At 47.6% G+C, this 23,829-nt stretch overlaps 1 protein-coding gene across 1 annotated transcript in view; it reads left to right on the forward strand.

The window, feature by feature from the left end:
* The window catches only part of LOC138265210 (probable cation-transporting ATPase 13A4), a 389,906-nt gene that overhangs the window by 297,362 nt on the left and 68,715 nt on the right, over positions 1-23,829 (forward strand). The window contains 1 exon segment of the mRNA XM_069212761.1: positions 3,172-3,244. Within this exon segment, the coding sequence (XP_069068862.1) occupies positions 3,172-3,244 (73 nt within the window).

Below are 23,829 nucleotides of genomic sequence, written 5' to 3' on the forward strand. Positions count from 1 at the left end.
GAGCATATGGAATGAGTTAATATACTCATTAACTGATGATCAGATGTGTTCCTCCTAACACAACGGGCGACATTTTCCTCTCACAATAACTGACCCTCAGAAAAAAAAGAACAAGTGTTCTGTTTTACCTCCAGTATAGATGTTGGAAACAATTCTATTGATTTATTAATTACCAGCATTATGTATTGAAAGTCCGGATGTGACAGATTTGTGACCTGTTTTGGATCTTAGCAGCAGGGAATACTCCATCACCAATGTGATAAATATCCTGTCCACTGTATTACACCCCCATTATATCCTATGGGGATCGTAATATGGTGGTCAGGTATCCTTCACATTCCTGACAGAGTATTCCATCCACCAAAATCTAAATCAGGCCTTTATGGCCTGATTAACTTATTGGTCTGATTTAGATATTGGCAGACAAGTTACTCCGTCATATGCAGAAATTGAAATCCCATTATATACTATGGGGATCGTAATATGGTGGTCGGGTATCCGTCACATCTCCGACAGAGTATTCCATCTACCAAGATCTAAATCAGGCCTTTATGGCCTGATTAACGTATTGGCCTGATTTAGATATTGGCCAACAAGTTACTCCGTCATATGCAGAAATCGAAATCCCATTATATCCTATAGGGATCGTAATATATGGTGGTCGGTGTATCCGTCACATTTCTGACAGACTTTTCCATCCACCAAGATCTAAATCAGGCCTTTACGGCCTGATTAAGTTATTGGCCTGATTTAGATATTGGCAGAAAAGTTACAGTGTCATATGCTGAAATCAAAATCCCATTATATACCATGTGATTTAGATCTTGGCAGATTGGATATCTGCCACCATTGTGATGGAGAAACGTGTCCACGAATATCTTAATCAGGCCCTCAGTCTTTAGTTACAATTTTAAGGTGATTAGCACATTTTCTAACAGTAAATAGACATACTTTTCATGAAAGCATGCATGCAGCATAAGTATGTCTACACTAAAAGACTGAGGAATAGTTATGAAATATGTACAATTTCATACTTTTTTCAGTAAATCTTGAACTTCTGAAATTGACCTCCTAGTTGAATGCGTTCAACCATGATCAATGTACATTTTCATTCTTATTAAAAGACAATGGGGGTTATTCTAACTTTGGAGGAGTGTTAATCCGTCCCAAAAGTGACGGTAAAGTGACGGATATACCACCAGCCGTATTACGAGTTCCATAGGATATAATGGACTCGTAATACGGCTGGTGGTAAATCCGTCACTTTTCCGTCACTTTTGGGACGGATTAACACCTCCTCCAAAGTTAGAATAACCCCCAATATCATTTTCAAACGTTGTCCCCTTTCTTCATCTTTAAGCTAGCAGACTGTGAAACTCTGTGTTCTTCTGAAAAGGCATATGCTCCAAGGGAGACAGCTCCTTTGCTTGCTTGTGTTGCCACAATTGGAAGAGAATAGAGATCGATTTGGTGTATGTTTTAATCAGGTACCAAACATACACATAGCTATCATATCAATTGGTTATGGAAAGGGAAAATTCAAAGGTAGTGGGCTATGTATGCCTGCAGTAGTCGGCTCGGTAGGGTTCTTGGACTTTGGATAACCCACTACTTGGCATTCCTGCAGGTGTTTTGGAGCCCAGTTTGGCACTGATAGGTTTGCCACATGTCGTTGCAGGTGCGGTGATGCTGACTGTGTGAACATGTGTCACTCTCTCAGGAACTCCAATGATGTGTCTGCTGTTATTGATAACAGAGCTATGTAGCAATGCTGGAATCCTCTGGTAGATAGAGAGTCGAGGGAACCACACTCTTATGTGGTGGTGTTTTCACACACGAGATCACAATAAAGAGACTAGGTATTTGTAAGATTAAATGAGAACCTGAGAATCCAACAGGGTGGAGAGGTAGTTACTATAAACCAATATAAACCTCACCATCACTGCAGGAAGAAGTCTCTAACTGGGCAATTCAAGCCACATATTGAAGTTAGAAACAAGTAAATGGCTGGGTCATGACATTGTGCCAGATTTGTCATATAGTTAAAATGCTCCACAGGAAGATGTACAGGGTGAAGACAATATTATATGTGCAGGTCAAGAACTTGCAAAAAGACCCACCGGTGAATAGTTGACCTTCAAACAAAATAGGAATTGAGATTGTGGACCAGTCAGCATCTCCAGTAGCTTTCATCAACAGGGATCTAACAATTATGTCGCTGGGTTCCATCCTTGGGACCAGTGGCAGGTGCTGTTGTTTGTGGTGAAACAAGACTGTTGAGAGAAAGGAGGGGAACCATGAGGTGTTTACTGTTAGGTTGTTTCAAAAGCACAGGAGAAGCTTCCCAACCAATGTAGAGCTGTCCAAGGGAAAGCGACAATATCCCTAGCCTGGATCTGCTCATTCCTGTTGATGGTAAGGTATCCTTTGCTGGTCAGTGGTAGATGCAATGGTTCCTTCTCTCACTGGACCTTCAGCCAAATGTACTCCGCATTGCGCACTTGAACCTGAAGTTGTATATTCCTTACTTTACACTTAGCACAGATGGAAATAAGACTCAGGGCCCGATTTAGATCCTGGTGGATGAGTTACTCCATCACAACGGTGATGGATATCCCGTCTGACGAAATATAAATCCCATAGGATATAACGGGATTTATATTTTGGCAGACAAGATATCTGTCACCGTTGTGACAGAGTAGCTCATCTGCTGAAATGTAAATCAGGCCCTTAGTAACTGCTGTATTGAAAGTAAACATTGGAAGTTTGAAAAATGAAATTATTCTATCCTGTGCACAGAGTAGTGCTTAGAAGAAGTGGAAGTGGAGCAGCTGAGAGTGCCTCATGGTGATGCTGTGTCCTCAGCCGCCTGCATTGCCTTGTCCTACCTGTGCATTGTACAACCCGTCTCATATGTGGCCAAATGACCCACAGGCTACTGTGTAATATAATCTGTGGAATGAGTCAACCAGTTATTTGATTTCGTATTTGTTCACAGTTTGGAATTACAGTTTTTCGTAAGGTTAAGTCATATCAGGATAAAACGGTAAAATCTGAGTTGGTAATTTGAATGTTACATGCACTGCCTTATGTCGCGCATTACTCTAAATGTAGTTTTACATTCACAACCAAATGCTACTTACAGTTTGTTTTTTGTTTTTACTCTTTCAGAATCTGGGAATCCTTGGAAAGCATCAGTACCTTATTCTTGATGTGGCCATCTCTACTGTGGTCTGCTTAACAAGTATGAGACTCACTGTGGTTTACATGGATTAAATGTACTGCAGCGCTATGTGTTCAATATTGCACTTTGTGGCATCACTACTACACTTAGGGACTGATTCACAAAGGTAAACTGACACTTTTGTGTAAGTTCACTATTTCTTTGCTTTTCACAACTCTGAGTTAATAGTAAGTTTACTACTGTAGAGAGTACACGGTCAGTTCGGCAAAATCAGCACAAAAAAAGGTAGAACAGGCCTATATTTTGATATGAGGAGGCCTCCACCCCAAGTGCAATGGTTACCAGACACGTACATATTTTCTGTGGGTTCAGAGTGCCCACACGTAGCTAGACTTTCTTGCTGGGGCAGAGATGTGTTACTATGTGCCCTGAAAGTGCCAGTCTGCCTTCAAGAAAGGAGCAAGTCGCTTAGCCTGAGAAGAAATTCCAACACAGTCTGGCTCCCTGCTTGAGCACAACGTTGTGTGTCTGTCCGCTAGAAATGAACATGATTATGGGGCATATTATGAGCCCCTTGTGCCACAAACCTTGAACTCATATCTATAAGGCCATCCACTTTGAGTGGCTTTTTGTGGCTTCAATGATATGGAGTAAGGCAAGGCAGTACAAGTCACTGTGCTGCCTTGTTGCGCACAGCAGACATTCAGTGGGCGCTGCAGTGGATGTTACCATGCAACACAAATGGAATTTGAGGCATCCCCAGACTTACAAACCTTGTTAACCTTGGGATGTGCAACAAACATTATACCTCCCCAGGGGAGGCACAAAGACGAGAAATATTTTTATTTCACCTCAGATTTGCGTCTTTCCATGATTGCTGCATTCTGCAGCACCCATACAAAGAGGAAAACACCTCCCAGGATTGTTTTTGTGCAGGAAGGAGCCCCTTTCTCCACAAAAACAGTCCTGCCTACAAAGCAGACAACTTTGCACCATGGTGCTAGGGTGCATGCATTGGTGCTCGGCTACCAAAATGGCGCCAGTGTAGGGGTAAAAGAGAGAAATGCACCTTAGCTACAATGCATTCAAGCCCTTTCCCCTTTGACACAGGGCAGTGAAGGAAGGTGACTTGCTGCTCTGCCCTGCACCAAAAGCCAATACATATGGGCCTATGCTTAGCATTTTTGAAGCAGAAACGCACAGACACCAGGAAGTAAGGCCTGAAATGGGAGGGAAGAGGTACAATCTTGGTTCATTCTTTCTCTTGGTGAGTTGAGGGTGGTCTTGGGAAGGAGAGTGTTATCACAGTGGGCTGCTCTTCCACTCCTCCTTCCCCCTCCCTCTCTCTAGAAACAAAAAGATGAAGCCTCGATTGTGTCTTATTTATGACATTATGCATGCATTATAAATTTAACAAAATAATTAGAATCTCTGTATGTTTTTTGGGTTCCTATGTAATACTGCCTGCACTAGTATTAGGATTAGCATGTAGTGGTGCTTGCAGTAGTATTAGGTTTAGCATGTAATGGTGCTTGTACTAGTATTAGGATTAACATGTAGTGGTGCTTGCAGTAGTATTAGGTTTAGCATGTAATGGTGCTTGTACTAGTATTAGGATTGTCAAGTAGTGGTGTTTGCACTAGTATTAGGTTTAGCATGTAATGGGGCTTGCACTATTATTAGGATTAGGATGTAGTGGTGCTTACAGTAGTACTAGGTTTAGCATGTAATGGTGCTTGCACTAGTATTAGGTTTAGCATGTAATGGTGCTTGCACTAGTATTAGGATTATCATGTAGTGGTTCTTGCACTAGTATTAGGTTTAGCATGTAATGGGGCTTGCACTAGTATTAGGTTTAGCATGTAGTGGGGCTTGCACTAGTATTAGGATTAGCATGTAGTGGTGCATGCAGTAGTATTAGGTTTAGCATGTAATGGTGCTTGCACTAGGACTAAGTTTAGCATGTAATGGTGCTTGTACTAGTATTAGTTTTTAGCATGTAATAGGGCTTGCACTAGTATTAGATTCAGCATGGATGGACTTGCACTAGTATTAGGTTCATTTTTTGTGGAATTCCACTAGTATTAGGTTTAGCATGTAACAGTGCTTGCACTAGTTTTAGATTTAGCATGTAATGGTGCTTGCACTAGTATTAGGTTAAGCATGTAATGGTGCTTGTACTAGTATTAGGTTTAGCATGTAATAGGGCTTGCACTAGTATTAGGTTTAGCATGTAATGGTGCTTACAGTAGTCGTAATTTTAGCATGTAAAAGTGCTTGCATTAGTATTAAGTTTAGTATGCAATGGTGCTTGCACTAGTATTTAGTTTAGCATGTAATGGTGCTTGCACTAGTATTAGGTTTAGAATGTAATGGTGCTTGCACTAGTATTAGGTTTAGCATGTAATGATGTTTGCACTACTATTAGGTTTAGGATGTAATGGTGTTTGCACTAGTATTAGGTTTAGCATGTAATAGAACTTGTACTAGTATTAGGTTTAGCATGTAATGGTGCTTGCATTAGTATTAGGTTTTGCATGTAATGGTGTTTGCACTAGTATTAGGTTTAGCATGTAATCGTGCTTGCACTAGTATTAGGTTTAGCATGTGTATTAGGTTTAGTATGTAATGGTGCTTGCACTAGTTTTAGGTTTAGTATGGAATGGTGCTTTCACTAGTATTAGGATTAGCATGTAGTGGTGCTTGCACTAATATTAGGTTTAGTATGTATAGGCATGCATTAGTATTAGGTTCAGCATTTATAGGATTCCACTAGTATTAGGTTTAGCATGTAATGGTGTTTGCACTAGTTTTCGATTTAGCATGTAATGGTGCTTGCACTAGTATTAGGTTTAGCATGTAGTATTGCTTGCACTAGTCTTAGGTTTAGCATGTTGTGGTGCTTACAGTAGTCATAGTTCTAGCATGTAGTGGTGCTTACACTAGTATTAGGTTTAGCATGTAGTGATGCTTGCACTACTGTTAGGTTTCACATTTAATGGTGCTTATACTAGTATTAGGTTTAGCATGTAGTGGTACTTGCACCAGTATAAGGGTTAGCATGTATGGGCTTGCATTAGTATTAAGTTTAGACTCTAATGGTGCTTGAACTAGTATTAGGTTTCACATTTAATGGTGCTTGCAGTAGTATTAGGTTTAGCATGTAATGGTGCTTGCACTAGTATTAGGTTGAGCATTTAGTGGTGCTTGCACTAGTATTAGGTTTAGCATGTATGGGCTTGCACTAGTATTAAGTTTAGAATGTAATGGTGCTTGAACTAGTATTAGGTTTCATATTTAATGGTGCTTGCAATAATATTAGATTTAGCACGTAATGGTGCTTGCACTAGTACTAGGTTTAGCATATAGAGGTGCTTGCACTAGTAATAGGTTTAGCATGTAGTGGTGCTTACACTAGTATAAGGTTGAGCATGTAGTGGTGCTTGCACTAGTATTACGTTTTGCATGTAGTGGTGCTTACACTAGTATTAGGTTGAGCATGTAGTGGTGCTTGCACTAGCATTAGATTGAGCATGTATTGGTGCTGCACTAGTATTAGGTTTAGCATGTAGTGGTGCTTGCACTAGTATTGGATTCACATTTAATGATGCTTGCACTAGTATTAGGTTTAGCATATTAGGTTGAGCATGTAGTGGTGCTTGCACTAGTATTAGGTTTAGCATATAGAGGTGTTTGCACTAGTATTAGGTTTAGAATGTAGTGGTGCATACACTAGTATTAGGTTTATCATGTAGTGCTGCTGTGCACTAGTATTAGGTTTCCAATTTAATGGTGGTTGCACTAATATTAGAATTAGCATGCAGTGGTGCTTGCACTAGTATTAGATTTGGCATGTAATGGTGCTTGCATTAGTATTAGGTTTGATATGTAGTGGTGCTTGCCCTAGTATTAGGTTTGGCATGTAATTGTGCTTGCACTAGCATTAGGTTTAGCTTGTGCTAGTATTAGCTTTAGCATGTAATGATGCTTGCACTAGTATTAGATTTCACATTTAATGGTGCTTGCACTAGTATTAGGTTTAGCATGTAGTGGTACTTGCACCAGTATTAGGTTTAGCATATATGGGCTTTCACTAGTATTAAGTTTAGAATGTAATGGTGCTTGCACTAGTATTAGTTTTCACATTTATTGGTGCTTGTATTAGTATTAGGTTTAGCAAATTAAGTTGAGCATGTAGTGGTGCTTGCACTAGTATTAGGTTTAGCATGTAGTGGTGCTTGCACTAGTATTAGGTTTCACAGTTAATGCTGCTTGCACTAGTATTAGGTTTAGCATGTAGAGGTGCTCGCACTAGTATTAGGTTGAGCATGTAGTGGTGCTTGCACTAGTATTAGGTTTAGCATGTAATGGTTCACTAGTAGTAGGTTTCACATGTTATGGTGCTTGCACTAGTATTAGGTTTAGCATGTATGGGCTTGCACTAGTATTACCTTTAGAATGTAATGGCGCGCACACTAGTATTAGGTTACACATTTAATGGTGCTTGCACTAGTATTAGATTTATCATGTAGTGGTGCTTGCACTAGTATTAGGTTTAGCATGTAATGGTGCTTTCACTAGTACTGGGTGTGGCATATAGTGGTGCATGACCTAGTATTAGGTTTGGCATGTAGCGGTGCTTGCACTAGTATTAGGTTTGGCATGTAATGGTACTTTCACTAGTACTAGTTTTGGCATATAGTGGTGCATGACCTAGTATTAGGTTTGGCATGTAGTGGTGCTTGCATTAGTATTAGGTTAAGCATGTAGTGGTGCATGACCTAGTATTAGGTATGGCATGTAGTGGTGCTTGCACTAGTATTAGGTTTGGCAAGTAATGGTGCTTTCACTAGTACTAGTTTTGGCATATAGTGGTGCTTGAACTAGTATTAGGTTTAGCATGTAGTGGTGGTTGCACTAGTATTAGGTTTGGCATGTAGTGGTGCTTGCACTAGTATTAAGGCCCATATTTATACTTTTTTACGCTAAACTGCGCTAACGCAGTTTAGCGTCAAAAAATTTTGCGCCGTCTAACGCCATTCTGAAGCGCCATGCGGGCGCCGTATTTATGGAATGGCGTTAGACGGCGCAATCAGACCGGCGCTGCCTGGTGTGCGTGGAAAAAAACCACGTAGACCAGGCAGCTCCGGCGTTGGGAAAAAATGACGTTAGGGCGTCTTAAAATGGCGCAAGTCAGGTTGACGCTAAAAAATCGTCGTAACCCGACTTGCGCCATTTTTTTTCGACGCCCATCCCCCATCAACATGACTCCTATCATTGTAAAGATAGGAGTTATGCCCCCTTGCCCAATGGCCATGCCCAGGGGACTTATGTCCCCTGGGCATGGTCATTGGGCATAGTGGCATGTAGGGGGGCACAAATCAGGCCCCCCTATGCCACAAAAAATAAAAAATAAAATACTTACCTGAACTTACCTTAATGTCCATGGGATGAGTCCCTCCGTCCTTGGGTGTCCTCCTGGGGTGGGCAAGGGTGGCAGGGGGGGTCCCTGGGGGCAGGGGAGGGCACTCTGGGCTCATTTTGAGCCCACTTGTCCCTTAACGCCATCCCTGACCCAGGCGTTAAAAAGCGGCGCAAATGCGCCGTTTTTGGCCACGCCCACTCCCGGGCGTCATTTTTGCCCGGGAGTATAAATACCACGTAAAGGCCTGGGAGTCATTTTTTAAGACGGGAACGCCTCCCTTGCATATCATTAACGCAAGGAAGGGGTTCACGCTAAAAAATGACGCACATTCCGGGAACTTTGGCGCTAGACGCGTCTAGCGCCATAGTATAAATATGGCGTTAGTTGGCGTTAGTTTTGCGTCGAATTTGCGTTGAAAAAAACGACGCAAATTCGGCGCAACCAGAGTATAAATATGGCCCTAAGGCCCATATTTATACTTTTTGACGCTAAACTGCGCTAACGCAGTTTAGCGTCAAAAAATTTGGCGCCGTCTAACGCCATTCTGAAGCGCCATGCGGGCGCCGTATTTATGGAATGGCGTTAGACGGCGCAATCAGACCGGCGCTGCCTGGTGTGCGTGGAAAAAAACCACGTAGACCAGGCAGCTCCGGCGTTGGGAAAAAATGACGTTAGGGCGTCTTAAAATGGCGCAAGTCAGGTTGACGCTAAAAAATCGTCGTAACCCGACTTGCGCCATATTTTTTCGACGCCCATCCCCCATCAACATGACTCCTATCATTGTAAAGATAGGAGTTATGCCCCCTTGCCCAAAGGCCATGCCCAGGGGACTTATGTCCCCTGGGCATGGTCATTGGGCATAGTGGCATGTAGGGGGGCACAAATCAGGCCCCCCTATGCCACAAAAAAAAAAAAAAAAAATACTTACCTGAACTTACCTTAATGTCCATGGGATGGGTCCCTCCGTCCTTGGGTGTCCTCCTGGGGTGGGCAAGGGTGGCAGGGGGGGGTCCCTGGGGGCAGGGGAGGGCACTCTGGGCTCATTTTGAGCCCACTTGTCCCTTAACGCCATCCCTGACCCAGGCGTTAAAAAGCGGCGCAAATGCGCCGTTTTTGGCCACGCCCACTCCCGGGCGTCATTTTTGCCCGGGAGTATAAATACCATGTAAAGGCCTGGGAGTCATTTTTTAAGACGGGAACGCCTCCCTTGCATATCATTAACGCAAGGAAGGGGTTCACGCTAAAAAATGACGCACATTCCGGGAACTTTGGCGCTAGACGCGTCTAGCGCCATAGTATAAATATGGCGTTAGTTGGCGTTAGTTTTGCGTCGAATTTGCGTCGAAAAAAACGACGCAAATTCGGCGCAACCAGAGTATAAATATGGCCCTAAGTTTCACATCTTATGGTGTTTGCACCAGTATTAGGTTTAGCATGTATGGGCTTGCACTAGTATTAAGTTTAGAATGTAATGGCGATTGCACTAGTATTAGGTTACACATTCAATGGCGCTTGCACTAGTATTAGATTTAGCATGTATTGGTACTTGCCCTAGTATTAGGTTTGGCACGTAGTGGTCTTTACACTAGTATTAGGCTTAGCATGTAATGGTGCTTGCACTAGCATTAGGTTTAGCATGTAAAAGGGCTTACAGTAGTATTAGGTTTAGTATGTTGTGGTGCTTGAACTAGTATTAGGATTTTGCATGTAGTTTTGCTTGCATTAGTATTGGGTTTAGCATGTAATGGTGCTTGCACGTGTATTAGATTTAGCATGTAATGGCTATTCCAGTCTGCTCTACTCTACTGTACACCACTCCACTTTACACTACTCAACTCTAGGCCACTGCTTTCTCTGCTATTTCTCTCTACCCCACTCCACTGTACACTTGTCCAGTCTACACCACTCCACTCTATGCTATTCTACTCTATGCTCTTCCACTCTACTCTGTTCTATTCCACGCCACTCCTCTGTTTTACACTCTATGCTATTCCACTGTACGCCACTCCATTCTACAGTATAACATTGTACACAACTTCATTCTTTGCCCCTCTTCTGTATGGTGTTCTACTCTAACACACTCCACATAACTCCACTCCACTCCACTGTATGCTATTACACTCTGCCCCCCCCACAAAACTCCATTGCAATCTAAACCACTTTACTGTACGCTACTACACAATACAACATTATACTTTATGCCACTTCGCAGTACGCTTCTACTCTATATTGTATTACACTCTGTGCCACTCCACTATATGCCACTCAAGTCTATGCTACGTCACTCTAGGCTATTCCATTTTATTCTACTCCACTGTATGCTACTCCACTCTACGCCACTCTGGTGTACTCTCCTCCACACTATATGACTCCACTCTACAAACCTGTACTGCACTCTATGCCACTCTACTAGACTGTGCTCCACTCTATCCCCATACACTCTGCTGTCCAAATTTGCACTCAACTCTATGCTCGTACACTCTGTTTTACAACACTCTACTCCACTCTACAAACGTTTCCAACACAGTATAACGAAGCACTCCTCTCTACTTTATGAGATGCCACTCCAATTTATGACAGTTTTCTCGGCTCTACGCTGTGCCACTTCAATGTGTGCCAACCCACTTTGTGCTAATCCACTGTACCCAACTCCATTCTACCCCACTCCACTGCACACCACTCCACTGTATAGTATTCCACTGTACTCCATTCCACTGTATGTTATTGCACTTTATGGTAATCCACTCTATGCCACTACAGTGTACTCCATTCCGTTTTACTCCACTCCATTGTATGACATTCTCTTCCACTCTATGTAACTCCATTCTAAAAAAGTCTACCACACTTCATGGCACTCTATCACATTCCACTCCACTGTCTAACTATATACTCCACTCTATGCCCGTACGCTCCAATGTACACCATTATAGTCTGCTGTAGGACACTTTTCTAAATGACACAGCACTCCACTCTTCTGTATGAGATCCCACTCCAATTTATAACAGTTTATGACCTATGCTACACCATTACATTCCACTCCATGCTACTCTACTCTACGACACACCAATACACTATTGTACTTCACTCCAGTCTAAGAGACTTTGGCCCTCATTACAACCCTGGCGGTCGGTGATAAAGCGGCAGTAATACCGGCAACAGGCCGGCGGTAAAAATAATGGAATCACGACCATGGTGGAAACCGCCAACACAGACAGCCACTTTAAGGTTCCCGACCGCCACGGCGGTAGAAACAAACACCGCGGCGGTAACCGCCAATGGCCAGGCGGAAGACAATGTACCGCCCACACAATTATAAGCCACCAATCCACCAGCTTTTCCGGGGTGGTACCAACACCATCAAAAGCACGGCGGAAACAGTCTTTGGAAGGGAAACCACTCACCTCTCGACACCCAACGAAGAACCAAGACGCCAAGGAGCCCGAGTTACAGGTCCTGCCTATGTTGGTTTACCTACTCATCTGCCAGGAACATCAAAGACGGCAGCGACGATGACGGTGAGTACTGCACCTAGTACACAGGGGAGGGGGGAGGAAAAAGAGAGTGACACGCAACACGCAACACCCCCACCCACAACAACATACACAAACACACATCCAATAAAATCACAGATACACCCCGTCACCCCCTGGAAGAACGCAAGGACGAAATTAAATGAGTTTAACAAGTGTAATAATCGAACAATCAGGTAGCCCAAGATAATTTGAAATCATCAGTATATACACAAATATTTACAGCAAGTACACAAGTCCGTACACTGTCCCATTAAATGTCCGTGGACCAGTGGTCCCAAAAAGCATGGGCGAAGCCCACACATGACACTTGCCTCAAAACGGAGAGAACACTGCAGGGGCATCAGGTCGAAAAAACACAGACACCTCTGGGGGAAGGGGAGGGGGGGCACCTCAGCCAGATGATGGGACGACGCCACTGCTCCTCGAGGGGGCTCCATGCCCATTGCTTGGTCCTGGGGAGTGCAAGGCCACAGTCTCTCAAGTGGGTGGTTTGCTCACTGCTTGGTCCTGGGGAGTGCAAAGCCACAGTCTCTCTAGTGGATGCTGTTCTCCACTGGTTTTGGAGGGGGCCTGGTGCCCAGAGTGCTTCATCCTGCCAAGGAATGGGGTAGTGGATGCTGTTCTCCACTGATTCTGGGGGGGCCTGGTGTTAAGAGTGCTTCATCCTGCCAAGGACTGGGGTAGCGGATGGTGTTCTCCACCGGTTCTGGAGGGGGCATGGTGCCCAGAGTGCTTCATCCTGCCAAGAACTGGGATAGCGGATGCTGTTCTCCACTGGTTTTGAAGGGGGCATGGTTAGCCCAGAATGCTTCATCCTGCCAAGGACTGGGGTAGCGGATGCTGTTCTCCACTGGTTCTGGAGGGGGCATGGTGCCCAGATTGTTCCATCCTGCCAAGGACTGGGGTAGCGGATGCTGTTCTCCACTGGTTCTGGAGGGGGCATGGTGCCCAGTGATGCTGCACCAGCGGTGTGGCAGTTCCCATTCCCTCACATGGGTGTCTGAGCCAAGAGATTTACCGGTAACAGGTAGCATGATACTCCATGGAGGCAGAGCCACACTCCTCCTTGCGACGACTAAGGCTGCAAACTGCTGGAAGTGCCAGTGCTGGTGGTGGTGCCTCATGTAGTGTGTGCAGGGTCCAGGATGTCTCCTGCAGCCTCGGACACCTGCCCAATGGAGATGCTGCTGATCTCCGCAGTAGTGGCACTGGCTGGGCACGTCACAGGGCAGGTGGCGGTGGCTGCAGCGGTGGCTGCAGCGGTGGCTGCGGCGGAGATGCTGCCGGTGGTGCAGGTGTATGCACTTGTGGAGGGAGACACTAGGCCGTCTCCTGGAGTCTCAGAAGTTTGCCCACTGAGGATGATGCTGGTCACTGTAGTTGAGGCAGCTGCCGTGCAGGTGGCGGTGCAGGTGGCAGTGCAGGTGGCGGTCTTTGCGGCGGTGCCCACCGCAGTACAGGTTGCTGGACTGTCTTGCGAAAGGGGTGACACCAGTCCCTCACCTGGAGGCTCCGTGCCCTGAGCTGTCTTCCCTTTGCTCTTGTGTCCCTTCCCCACCTTGGAAGTCGCTGCTGGGACTTTGGCACTGACCTCTTTGGTTCGGGAAGAGGCCTAGCTGGGTGGTTGGTGCGGCTTTTCTCTTCTGCATGCTGGCCCCTTCTTTACCTTGGCAGGTGGTGGAATAGGGTGGTCCTTGGCTTCAGTAGGTGGCACACTGGCAGCCCTGATGGATGCCCCCTTCGATGTCCCCCGGACTTGCAGGGACCACACTGGACGAGGATTTGGTGGCTGAGATGCTGGTCAGGGCTCTAGACAATCTGGCCCTAGGGGAAGGATGGGGGGGTATAGGGAAGAGGTCAATGCCAGCCAGGAAACGTTTCTTAGACACACTGGGACGGGAAGATGGAGGGGGTTTGGGAGTGGAGGAAGAGGTAGGGGTTGTAGGAGGTGTACGTCTGCTGAGTTTGGGTAAAGGTGCATGGGTTGGAGGCTATTGTGAGGTGGACGGCTGTTGAGTGGGTGTGTGCCGGCGTTAGTGTACTTTGGGAGGAGGGCTCACAGACACACTGGGAGAGGACACAGGGGACGTGTGAATGGTAGTGGGGTGGTGATTGCACGTGAGCGGTGTTTGGTGATGGGCATGCTGGTGATAGAGGTAGTGGCTGAGGATGTAGTGCACGCAGGTGTTAGTGGAGACAAGACTGGGAGGGAGGTGGAGGACATGGAGGAGGGGGACAGAGTGGAGGCAGTGGATGTTGGTGTGTCTGCATGGGGATGTTGCTTGTGTGAGTGCCTGTGGGATGTGTGGTGCTTATGTTTGCCTGAGCCACTTTTGTGTGTTGATGTGTGTGCATGCTGGTCTCATGGTGTGCTTGGGATAGGCTGAGGTAGAGGGGATTGTGTCTGGGTAGTGGAGGTTGGAGGGGGGAGGCTGGACACAGGGACAATGGCTGCCATCAGTGCTGAGATTAGAGCCTGAAATGCTCTCTGTTTGGCCACCACGTCAGAATAAATGCCCTCCAGGTATGCATTTGTTTGCTTCAAATTCCTCTCTACACCCTGGATGGCATTTAAAATGGTTGACTGCCCAACAGTGAGGGATCTCAAGAGTTTATTAGCCTCCTCACTGAGGGCAGCAGAGCTGACTGGGGCAGTGCCTGAGTTGCCTGGGGCGAAGGAGATGCCCACCCTCCTAGGTGAGCGGGCACAGGAAACACGCTGAGGGGCTGCTGGGTGGGCGGTGCTGGTAGGGGGGGTGGCGGCTGTACCTGTTGTTGCGGTGGGCACAGATGTGCCCGCCACTGCAAGGGAGCTTCCATCAGAGGAGGAGTCGCTGTCACTGGTGCTCCCCTTGCCCTCCGTCCCACTGGTGCCTTCAGACTCTGTACATTCACCCTCCTGGGCCATGTGGGTTGCAGCTCCCTCCTGCTCCAGTGCCACTGCTCCTCCGATGCACACAAGGACAGGGTGACAAAACAAAAAGGGGGGAAAGACAGAAGAGACACATGGTCAATGCCAGCAACACCACTACCGTTGGTGGACACAACACACAGGGAGCAGCCCTATGCACTAGCCCATGCACTAACATTTCTTAGGAAAATCACCTGCCTATGGGGGACTATGCCTAACCCCATTTGCTGCACACCATGAACCCACAGGAGTCTGACTAATTGTAGATGGCTACTACCACTATTGGGGTTAGAGTGGCACAGAGCCTGCCTAACAAGGGACCTACCCTACCACTTTCACCCTGGTGTAGGGTAACCCACAGCCCACATCCCCCATCCAGACACCTCGTAAAGCATGCAGAGTCAGCTGAATGAAACTGTACTCACCCCCTTGTGGCTGCTGTGATGCCCTCAAGCGCCCATCCAACTCCGGATATGCCACCGCCAGGATCCGGAACATCAGGGGGGTCATGGTGCGACGGGAACCCCTTCCACGTTGGGAGGCCATCCCCAGCTGGGCCTCCGTCGTCTTCTTGCTGCAGCAGCGCTGGTCCTCCCTTCTCTTGCGGCAGTGGGTGCTCTGTCTATGATAGACCCCAGGGTCCGCACTTCCTTGGCGATGGCATGCCAAATACCCTTCTTCTGGTGGGCGCTGACCTAGAGGAAAGGTAAAGTAAGAATGGAACTTACTCCCCCATCTGGTTCTTCTTACTCATTGGCCACCAGTTCCCACCCATGCCCTGAAACACATACAATGACCATCCTTACATGCAGGCCACAGCCCTCCCCACAACATGTGTCTTCCATCCAGACCACTCCATACATTCATGTCCCATCCATCATGCGCACAGTGTACTCACCTGTTTGTCTGGAGGACTGTAGAGTAGCGTGTACTGGGGGAGGACCGCAACCACCAGTTTGTCCAACTCCTCCGCGGTGAAGGCAGGGGCCCTTTCCCCAGACACTGTAGCCATTGTCGCTTCCAGACTGAGGTCACAGCAGCACTTGCAGTGTAGGTCTTCTTCTGTTGAAGGTCAGGTATCAAGTGAGTGAACAGATAGAAAATGGCAGACACGTCTACGGCGGTGCCTACCATCACCGCCGGCGTACATTGTCAATGGCTCCTGGAACCCATAGGGCCCAATGATAACCAATGCTGAATTGCGTGGTGGTCTTCGACCGCCTACCGCGACCCTGCACAACGCCAGCGCAGTTACCTCATTTTCCCTTGTCCCTCCTTACAGGTCAGGCAGCTGGCATTTCAGGGGGGCACATGGCAGGGCACCTAACTGCGTCACAGCACATTTGGGCAGGAATACGGACAGACAGCGCCACACACCGATTAAATCACATTAGTGCAAAACACCCTTGTGCAACCTATGTGGTACATGACCCGCTGACCACCATTCTCCTCCATAGGGCACATGTTCTGGGGCAGATGATGAGATGGCGTGATCCTCCGGTGTACAGACCCCTGCTGGACCTGTCGACAATGGAAGACAGACACATCATTATCACCTACAGACTTGATCGTGCCACAATCCAAGAACTGTGTGCCCAATTGGAGCCTGACCTGATGTCAGCTATACGCCATCCCACAGGTATCCTCCCTAAAGTGCAGGTCCTGTCAGGGCTCCACTTCCTGGCCAGTGGTTCCTTTCAAACAACAGTGGGCATGGCTGCAGGGATGTCACAGCCAATGTTCTCTAACGTGTAGACCAGAGTGTTGTCTGCCCTGCTGAAACACATGCGCAGCTACATCGTTTTTCCCCAGGTGGAGGATTTGCCCACAGTGAAAGGTGACTTCTATTTCCTGGGACATATCCCCAACATCATTGGTGCCATTGATGGTACACAAGTGGCATTCGTCCCCCCCCGCACGAATGAACAGATGTACAGAAATCATAAAAGCCACCATTCCATGAATGTGCAGATGGTGTTTTTGGCCGACCAGTACATCTCTCATGTGAATGCCAAGTATCCTGGCTCTGTGCATAACGCTTACATTTTGAGGAATAGCAGCATCCCTTATGTGAGGGGCCAACTCCAGAGGCACCGTGTGTGGCTAATAGGTGAGCCCAAGGTCCCCACACAGTATGAATAGGTGTCTGGGTATGGGATAGTCCCTAAGGGTTGGTGTATGTCTAACAGATATCCCTCTACATTTGCAGGTGACTCTGGTTACCCCAACATGTCATGGCTCCTGACCCCAGTGAGTAATCCCAGCACAAGGGCAGAGAAATGCTACAATGAGGCGCATGGACGAACTAGAAGGATTATAGAGCGGACTTTCGGCCTCCTGAAGGCCAGATTCTGGTGCCTCCATTTCACAGGCTCTCTATACTACTCACCAGAGAAGGTGTGCCAGATAATCATGGCATGCTGTATGTTGCACAACCTGGCTTTGCAACGCCAGGTGCCTTTTATGCAGGAGATTGGCCTAATGTTGGTCTTGTGGCAGCTGTGGAGCCTGTGGACAGTGAAGAAGAGGATACAGAAGAAGAAGATATTGACAACCGAAACAACATCATCATGCAGTACTTCCAGTGAGACACAGGTAAGAGACTGGCACTGCTCCTCTCATATCAGACTACTGTAGGACATTGTATAAGTATGCCTTTTTACCTCTGTGTATGGACCCTGACAGTTCACTTTGGCTTTCCTTTTCACAGATCTGGGTACCACATTCTGCCTTCTGCTATGTTCATTGCTGCCCAACAACTGTCATAATTTGGTGTGTGCAAATGAACATTAATATTGAGATTTGTCAAAGAGGTTGTAATAACACATTTGTGAAAGTACAGACTGTCTCCAGATTGTTTTGTGATTCAAGGGTGTTTATTTAAGTGCTAAGAAGTGGAGGGGGATGCGCAATGGGCTGGGGTGATGGTGGAGGAATATACATCGTAGAGTCCAGTCTCTTTGTATCACAGGTGCATTGTCCAAAGGGGCATAGGAAGTGGAGCAATGGCAGTTCAGGGTGGTCAGGGTGACATAGTGGGACAGAAGGGTGACAATCAGGAAAGTCTTATTTCCTGGTGGGGGTCTTGGCAATGTTCTCTGTCTTGTGCCTGCATCGCAGGGACCGTTTGCGGGTGGTTCTCCATCTGCAGGGGGTGGGTGCTGGTGGCCTGTTGGTCCTGCGGCGGGTCCTCCTGTCCACTAGCGCCGGCGGACGTGGAGGGCTGTTCATTATTCAGGCTGGTGTCAGTTGCCCCGTGGTATGCCACTGTCTCCCTCATGGTGTTGGCCATGTCTGCCAGCACCCCTGCTATGGTGACCAGGGTGCTGTTAATGGACTTCAAATCCTCCCTGATCCCCAGGTACTGGTCCTCCTGCAGCCGCTGGGTCTCCTGAAACTTGGCCAGTACCGTGCCCATGGTCTCCTGGGAATTATGGTATGCTCCCATAATGTTGGAGAGTGCCTTGTGGAGAGTGGGCTCCCTGGGCCTGTCCTCCCTTTGTCGCACAGCAGTCCTCCGTGCTTCCCTGTTGTCCTGTGCCTCTGTCCCCTGAACCGTGTGCCCACTGCCACTGACCCCAGGTCTCTGATCGTCCTGGGTTAGTGGGTTTGCCTGGGGTCCCTGTAGTGGTGGACACGCTGCTGATTGACTGTCCTGGGGACAGTGGCATGGGCCCGCTAGGTGGGTGCTATGGTGGTGTTTCCTGAGGGGGGAGGTTTAGTGGTGGTTTGGGACTGTGGCAGGGGAACCGACTGTCCAGAGGTCCCTGATGGGCCGGGCAGGTCATCTTGATCCAGGCTTGCAGAGCTGCTGTCGTCACTGTGGGCCTCTTCTGTGGGGGGACGGGATATGGCTGGCACCTCCTGCCTGGTCCTGTTGTGGTGTAAATGCATAGTTAATGTATCTGTGTGTGCCATCTTGTGCACTGGGTGAGTTTCCCTCTATTCCTGTGCTTGCATTATCGCCTTGGCCCTTGTGTGAATCTCTCTACTGGACATGCTTTGGTGATGGGTGTCCATGCAGGTCTGTGATGGGTGTCCATGCATTGTTGTGACATGCAGGGCTTGGTATTGGAATGTGTGGGTTGTGATAGTGGTGTATATGTGAGGTGTTGGGGTGATGGGTGTGAGGGTAGGGGTAGGTGTTTGTGATGGCATGCAGGTAGAGTGGGGGATATAATAGTAAAGATTTGCCTTACCAGAGCCCAGTCCTCCTGCTACTCCTGAGAGGCCCTCAGGATGCATGATCGCCAAGACTTGTTCCTCCCATGTTGTTAGTTGTGGAGGAGGAGGTGGGGGTCCACAGCCAGTCCTCTGTACTGCTACCTGGTGTTTGGATACCATGGAACGCACCTTCCCCTGTAGGTCATTCCACCTCTTCCTGATGTCATCCCGTGTTCTTGGGTGCTGTCCCACTGCGTTGACCGTGTCGACAATTCTCCGCCATAGCTCCATCTTCCTTGCAATGGATGTCTGCTGCACCTGTGATCCGAATAGCTGTGGCTCTACCCAGATGATTTCCTCCACCATGACCCTGTGCTCCTCCTCAGAGAACCTCAGTGTCTTTGAGGTGCCATGATGTGGTGTGGGTGTGTGTGCGATAATGGTTGATGTGATGTGTGGGGTGATGTGTTGGGGTGTGTTCTTTGAGGTGCGTGAATGGTGTATGAGTGATGGTGTTGTGTGCCTCTGGATGCTGGAGTTGTCTTTGCTATTCTCTCTCTCTGCTTCTTCCAAAAATGTCGCTGTCAGGGGTTGTGGGTAATGTGGGTGTGTGTTTTATAGTGGTGTGAGTGTGTGGGTGTGGTGTGTGTATGTGTGTCAGGTGTGTGTATTTTGAATTGTCCAATGTGGTTGTGTTTTGTAAGTGTGTGTGTGTATTTTGAGCACGGCGGTGTGTACCACCAATGGCTTACGACGGTTGAAAGACCGGTGCAAATATTCGTGGGTCGTGATAGTGTGGGTGTGTTCCTGTTGGCGTAACGTGTGGGTTTTGCTATCGCCAGTTTATCACTGACCTTTGGTGTGGCGGACTTTCTGCCCCGGCCACGGTATGTAGGCGGCCGTCAGCACGGCAGTAGGTGGCATTTACCACCAGGGTTGTAATGAGGGCCTTTATCTCACCCTATGTTACTATACAAAGATACAATCTGTGCTGCTCCACTGTTTGACACACTACTATACTCTATGCAACTTCAATCTACAACACTTTACTACACTGTTTGACATTCTCTGATACTTTACTCCTGTTGTGCCCCTTCACTTGACTGAACAACACTGTACTGTATGTCACTGTAAAATACTCTACTCCACTGTACTCTACAATATGCAACACTGTATGCAACTGTTTGTATGCCACAGCACCCCACTTACTCCCCTTAACTCTTACACGTACTCCACTCTACTCCACTACTCCACTGTACACCACTCCACTCTATGCCATTTAGTGCTATTGAACCCTAGACCACTGTATGCCAATTCAATGTACACCACTCCACTCTACAGAAATTGACTAGACTGTATGCCTCTCTACTCTACTGTAGTCTACATCAGCTTCCATTACAATCTATTGTACAACACAGTACTCCAAGTTATGACACTTTACTTGACAGTAAGCTAGGCCACTCCACTCTACTGCGTTCCTGTAGGAGGCTTGACTGGCTTGTAGTGAGTACCAAGGGGTACTTGCACCTTGCACCAGGCCCAGTTATCCCTTATTAGTGTATAGGGTGTCTAGCAGCTTAGGCTGATAGATAATGGTAGCTTAGCAGAGCAGCTTAGGCTGAACTAGGAGACGTGTGAAGCTACTACAGTACCACTTAGTGTCATATGCACAATATCATAAGAAAACACAATACACAGTTATACTAAAAATAAAGGTACTTTATTTTTATGACAATATGCCAAAGTATCTTAGAGTGTACTCTCAGTGAGAGGATAGGAAATATACACAAGATATATATACACAATAGCAAAAATATGCAGTATAGTCTTAGAAAACAGTGCAAACAATGTATAGTTACAATAGGATGCAATGGGGAAACATAGGGATAGGGGCAACACAAACCATATACTCCAAAAGTGGAATGCGAACCACGAATGGACCCCAAACCTATGTGACCTTGTAGAGGGTCGCTGGGACTATTAGAAAATAGTGAGAGTTAGAAAAATAACCCTCCCCAAGACCCTGAAAAGTGAGTGCAAAGTGCACTAAAGTTCCCCTAAGGACAAAGTAGTCGTGTTAGAGGAATAATGCAGGAAAGACACAAACCAGCAATGCAACAACTGTGGATTTCCAATCTAGGGTACCTGTGGAACAAGGGGACCAAGTCCAAAAGTCACAAGCAAGTCGGAGATGGGCAGATGCCCAGGAAATGCCAGCTGCGTGTGCAAAGAAGCTTCGACTGGACAGAAGAAGCTGAGGTTTCTGCAGGAACGAAAAGAGCTAGAGACTTCCCCTTTGGTGGACAGATCCCTCTCGCCTTGGAGAGTCGTGCAGAAGTGCTTTCCCGCCGGAAGGACGCCAACAAGCCTTGCTAGACGCAAATCGTGCGTTTGGCGTTTTTGACGCTGCTGGGGCCCAGGAGGGACCAGGAGGTCGCAAATTGGACCTGAAGAGAGAGGGGACGTCGAGCAAGACATAGAGCCCTCACTGAAGCAGGTAGCACCCGGAGAAGTGCCAGAAACAGGCACTACGAGGATGCGTGAAACGGTGCTCGCCGAAGTTGCACAAAGGAGTCCCACGTCGCCGGAGACCAACTTAGAAAGTCGTGCAATGCAGGTTAGAGTGCCGTGGACCCAGGCTTGGCTGTCCACAAAGGATTTCCGCCGGAAGTGCACAGGGGCCGGAGTAGCTGCAAAGTCGCGGTTCCCAGCAATGCAGCCCAGCGAGGTGAGGCAAGGACTTACCTCCACCAAACTTGGGCTGAAGAGTCACTGGACTGGGGGGGTCACTTGGACAGAGTCGCTGGATTCGAGGGACCTCGCTCGTCGTGCTGAGAGGAGACCCAAGGGACCGGTAATGCAGCTTTTTGGTGCCTGCGGTTGCAGGGGGAAGATTCCGTCGACCCACGGGAGATTTCTTTGGAGCTTCTGGTGCAGAGAGGAGGCAGGCTACCCCCACAGCATGCACAAGCAGGAAAACAGTCGAGAAGGCGGCAGGATCAGCGTTACAGAGTTGCAGTAGTCGTCTTTGCTACTATGTTGCAGGTTTGCAGGCTTCCAGCGCGGTCAGCGGTCGATTCCTTATCAGAAGGTGAAGAGAGAGATGCAGAGGAACTCGGCTGAGCTCATGCATTCGTTATCTAAAGTTTCCCCAGAGACAGAGACCCTAAATAGCCAGAAAAGAGGGTTTGGCTACCTAGGAGAGAGGATAGGCTAGCAACACCTGAAGGAGCCTATCACAAGGAGCCTCGACGTCACCTGGTGGCACTGGCCACTCAGAGCAGTCCAGTGTGCCAGCAGCACCTCTGTTTCCAAGATGGCAGAGGTCTGGAGCACACTGGAGGAGCTCTGGACACCTCCCAGGGGAGGTGCAGGTCAGGGGAGTGGTCACTCCCCTTTCCTTTGTCCAGTTTCGCGCCAGAGCAGGGGCTAAGGGGTCCCTGAACCGGTGTAGACTGGCTTATGCAGAATTGGGCACCTCTGTGCCCAACAAAGCATTTCCAGAGGCTGGGGGAGGCTACTCCTCCCCTGCCTTCACACCATTTTCCAAAGGGAGAGGGTGTCACACCCTCTCTCAGAGGAAGTTCTTTGTTCTGCCATCCTGGGCCAGGCCTGGCTGGACCCCAGGAGGGCAGCTGCCTGTCTGAGGGGTTGGCAGCAGCAGCAGCTGCAGTGAAACCCCAGGAAGGGCAGTTTGGCAGTACCAGGGTCTGTGCTACAGACCACTGGGATCATGGGATTGTGCCAACTATGCCAGGATGGTATAGAGGGGGCAATTCCATGATCATAGACATGTTACATGGCCATATTCGGAGTTACCATTGTGAAGCTACATATAGGTAGTGACCTATATGTAGTGCACGCGTGTAATGGTGTCCCCGCACTCACAAAGTTCAGGGAATTGGCTCTGAACAATGTGGGGGCACCTTGGCTAGTGCCAGGGTGCCCTCACACTAAGTAACTTTGCACCTAACCTTTACCAGGTAAAGGTTAGACATATAGGTGACTTATAAGTTACTTAAGTGCAGTGTAAAATGGCTGTGAAATAACGTGGACGTTATTTCACTCAGGCTGCAGTGGCAGGCCTGTGTAAGAATTGTCAGAGCTCCCTATGGGTGGCAAAAGAAATGCTGCAGCCCATAGGGATCTCCTGGAACCCCAATACCCTGGGTACCTCAGTACCATATACTAGGGAATTATAAAGGTGTTCCAGTAAGCCAATGTAAATTGGTAAAAATGGTCACTAGCCTGTCAGTGACAATTTGGAAAGAAATGAGAGAGCATAACCACTGAGGTTCTGATTAGCAGAGCCTCAGTGAGACAGTTAGTCACTACACAGGTAACACATTCAGGCACACTTATGAGCACTGGGGCCCTGGGTTACCAGGGTCCCAGTGACACATACAACTAAAACAACATATATACAGTGAAAAATGGGGGTAACATGCCAGGCAAGATGGTACTTTCCTACACAACCCCCCCCCCAAACGAAGGACAATAAGACTAGCCATGACCTGATGAGTCTTCATTGTCTAAGTGGAAATATCTGGAGAGTCCATCTGCATTGGAGTGGCTACTCCCAGGTCTATGTTCCACTGTGTAGTCCATTCCC

This window comes from Pleurodeles waltl, chromosome 11 (genome assembly GCF_031143425.1).
Source record: "Pleurodeles waltl isolate 20211129_DDA chromosome 11, aPleWal1.hap1.20221129, whole genome shotgun sequence".
NCBI classification, from domain to species: Eukaryota; Metazoa; Chordata; class Amphibia; order Caudata; family Salamandridae; genus Pleurodeles; species Pleurodeles waltl.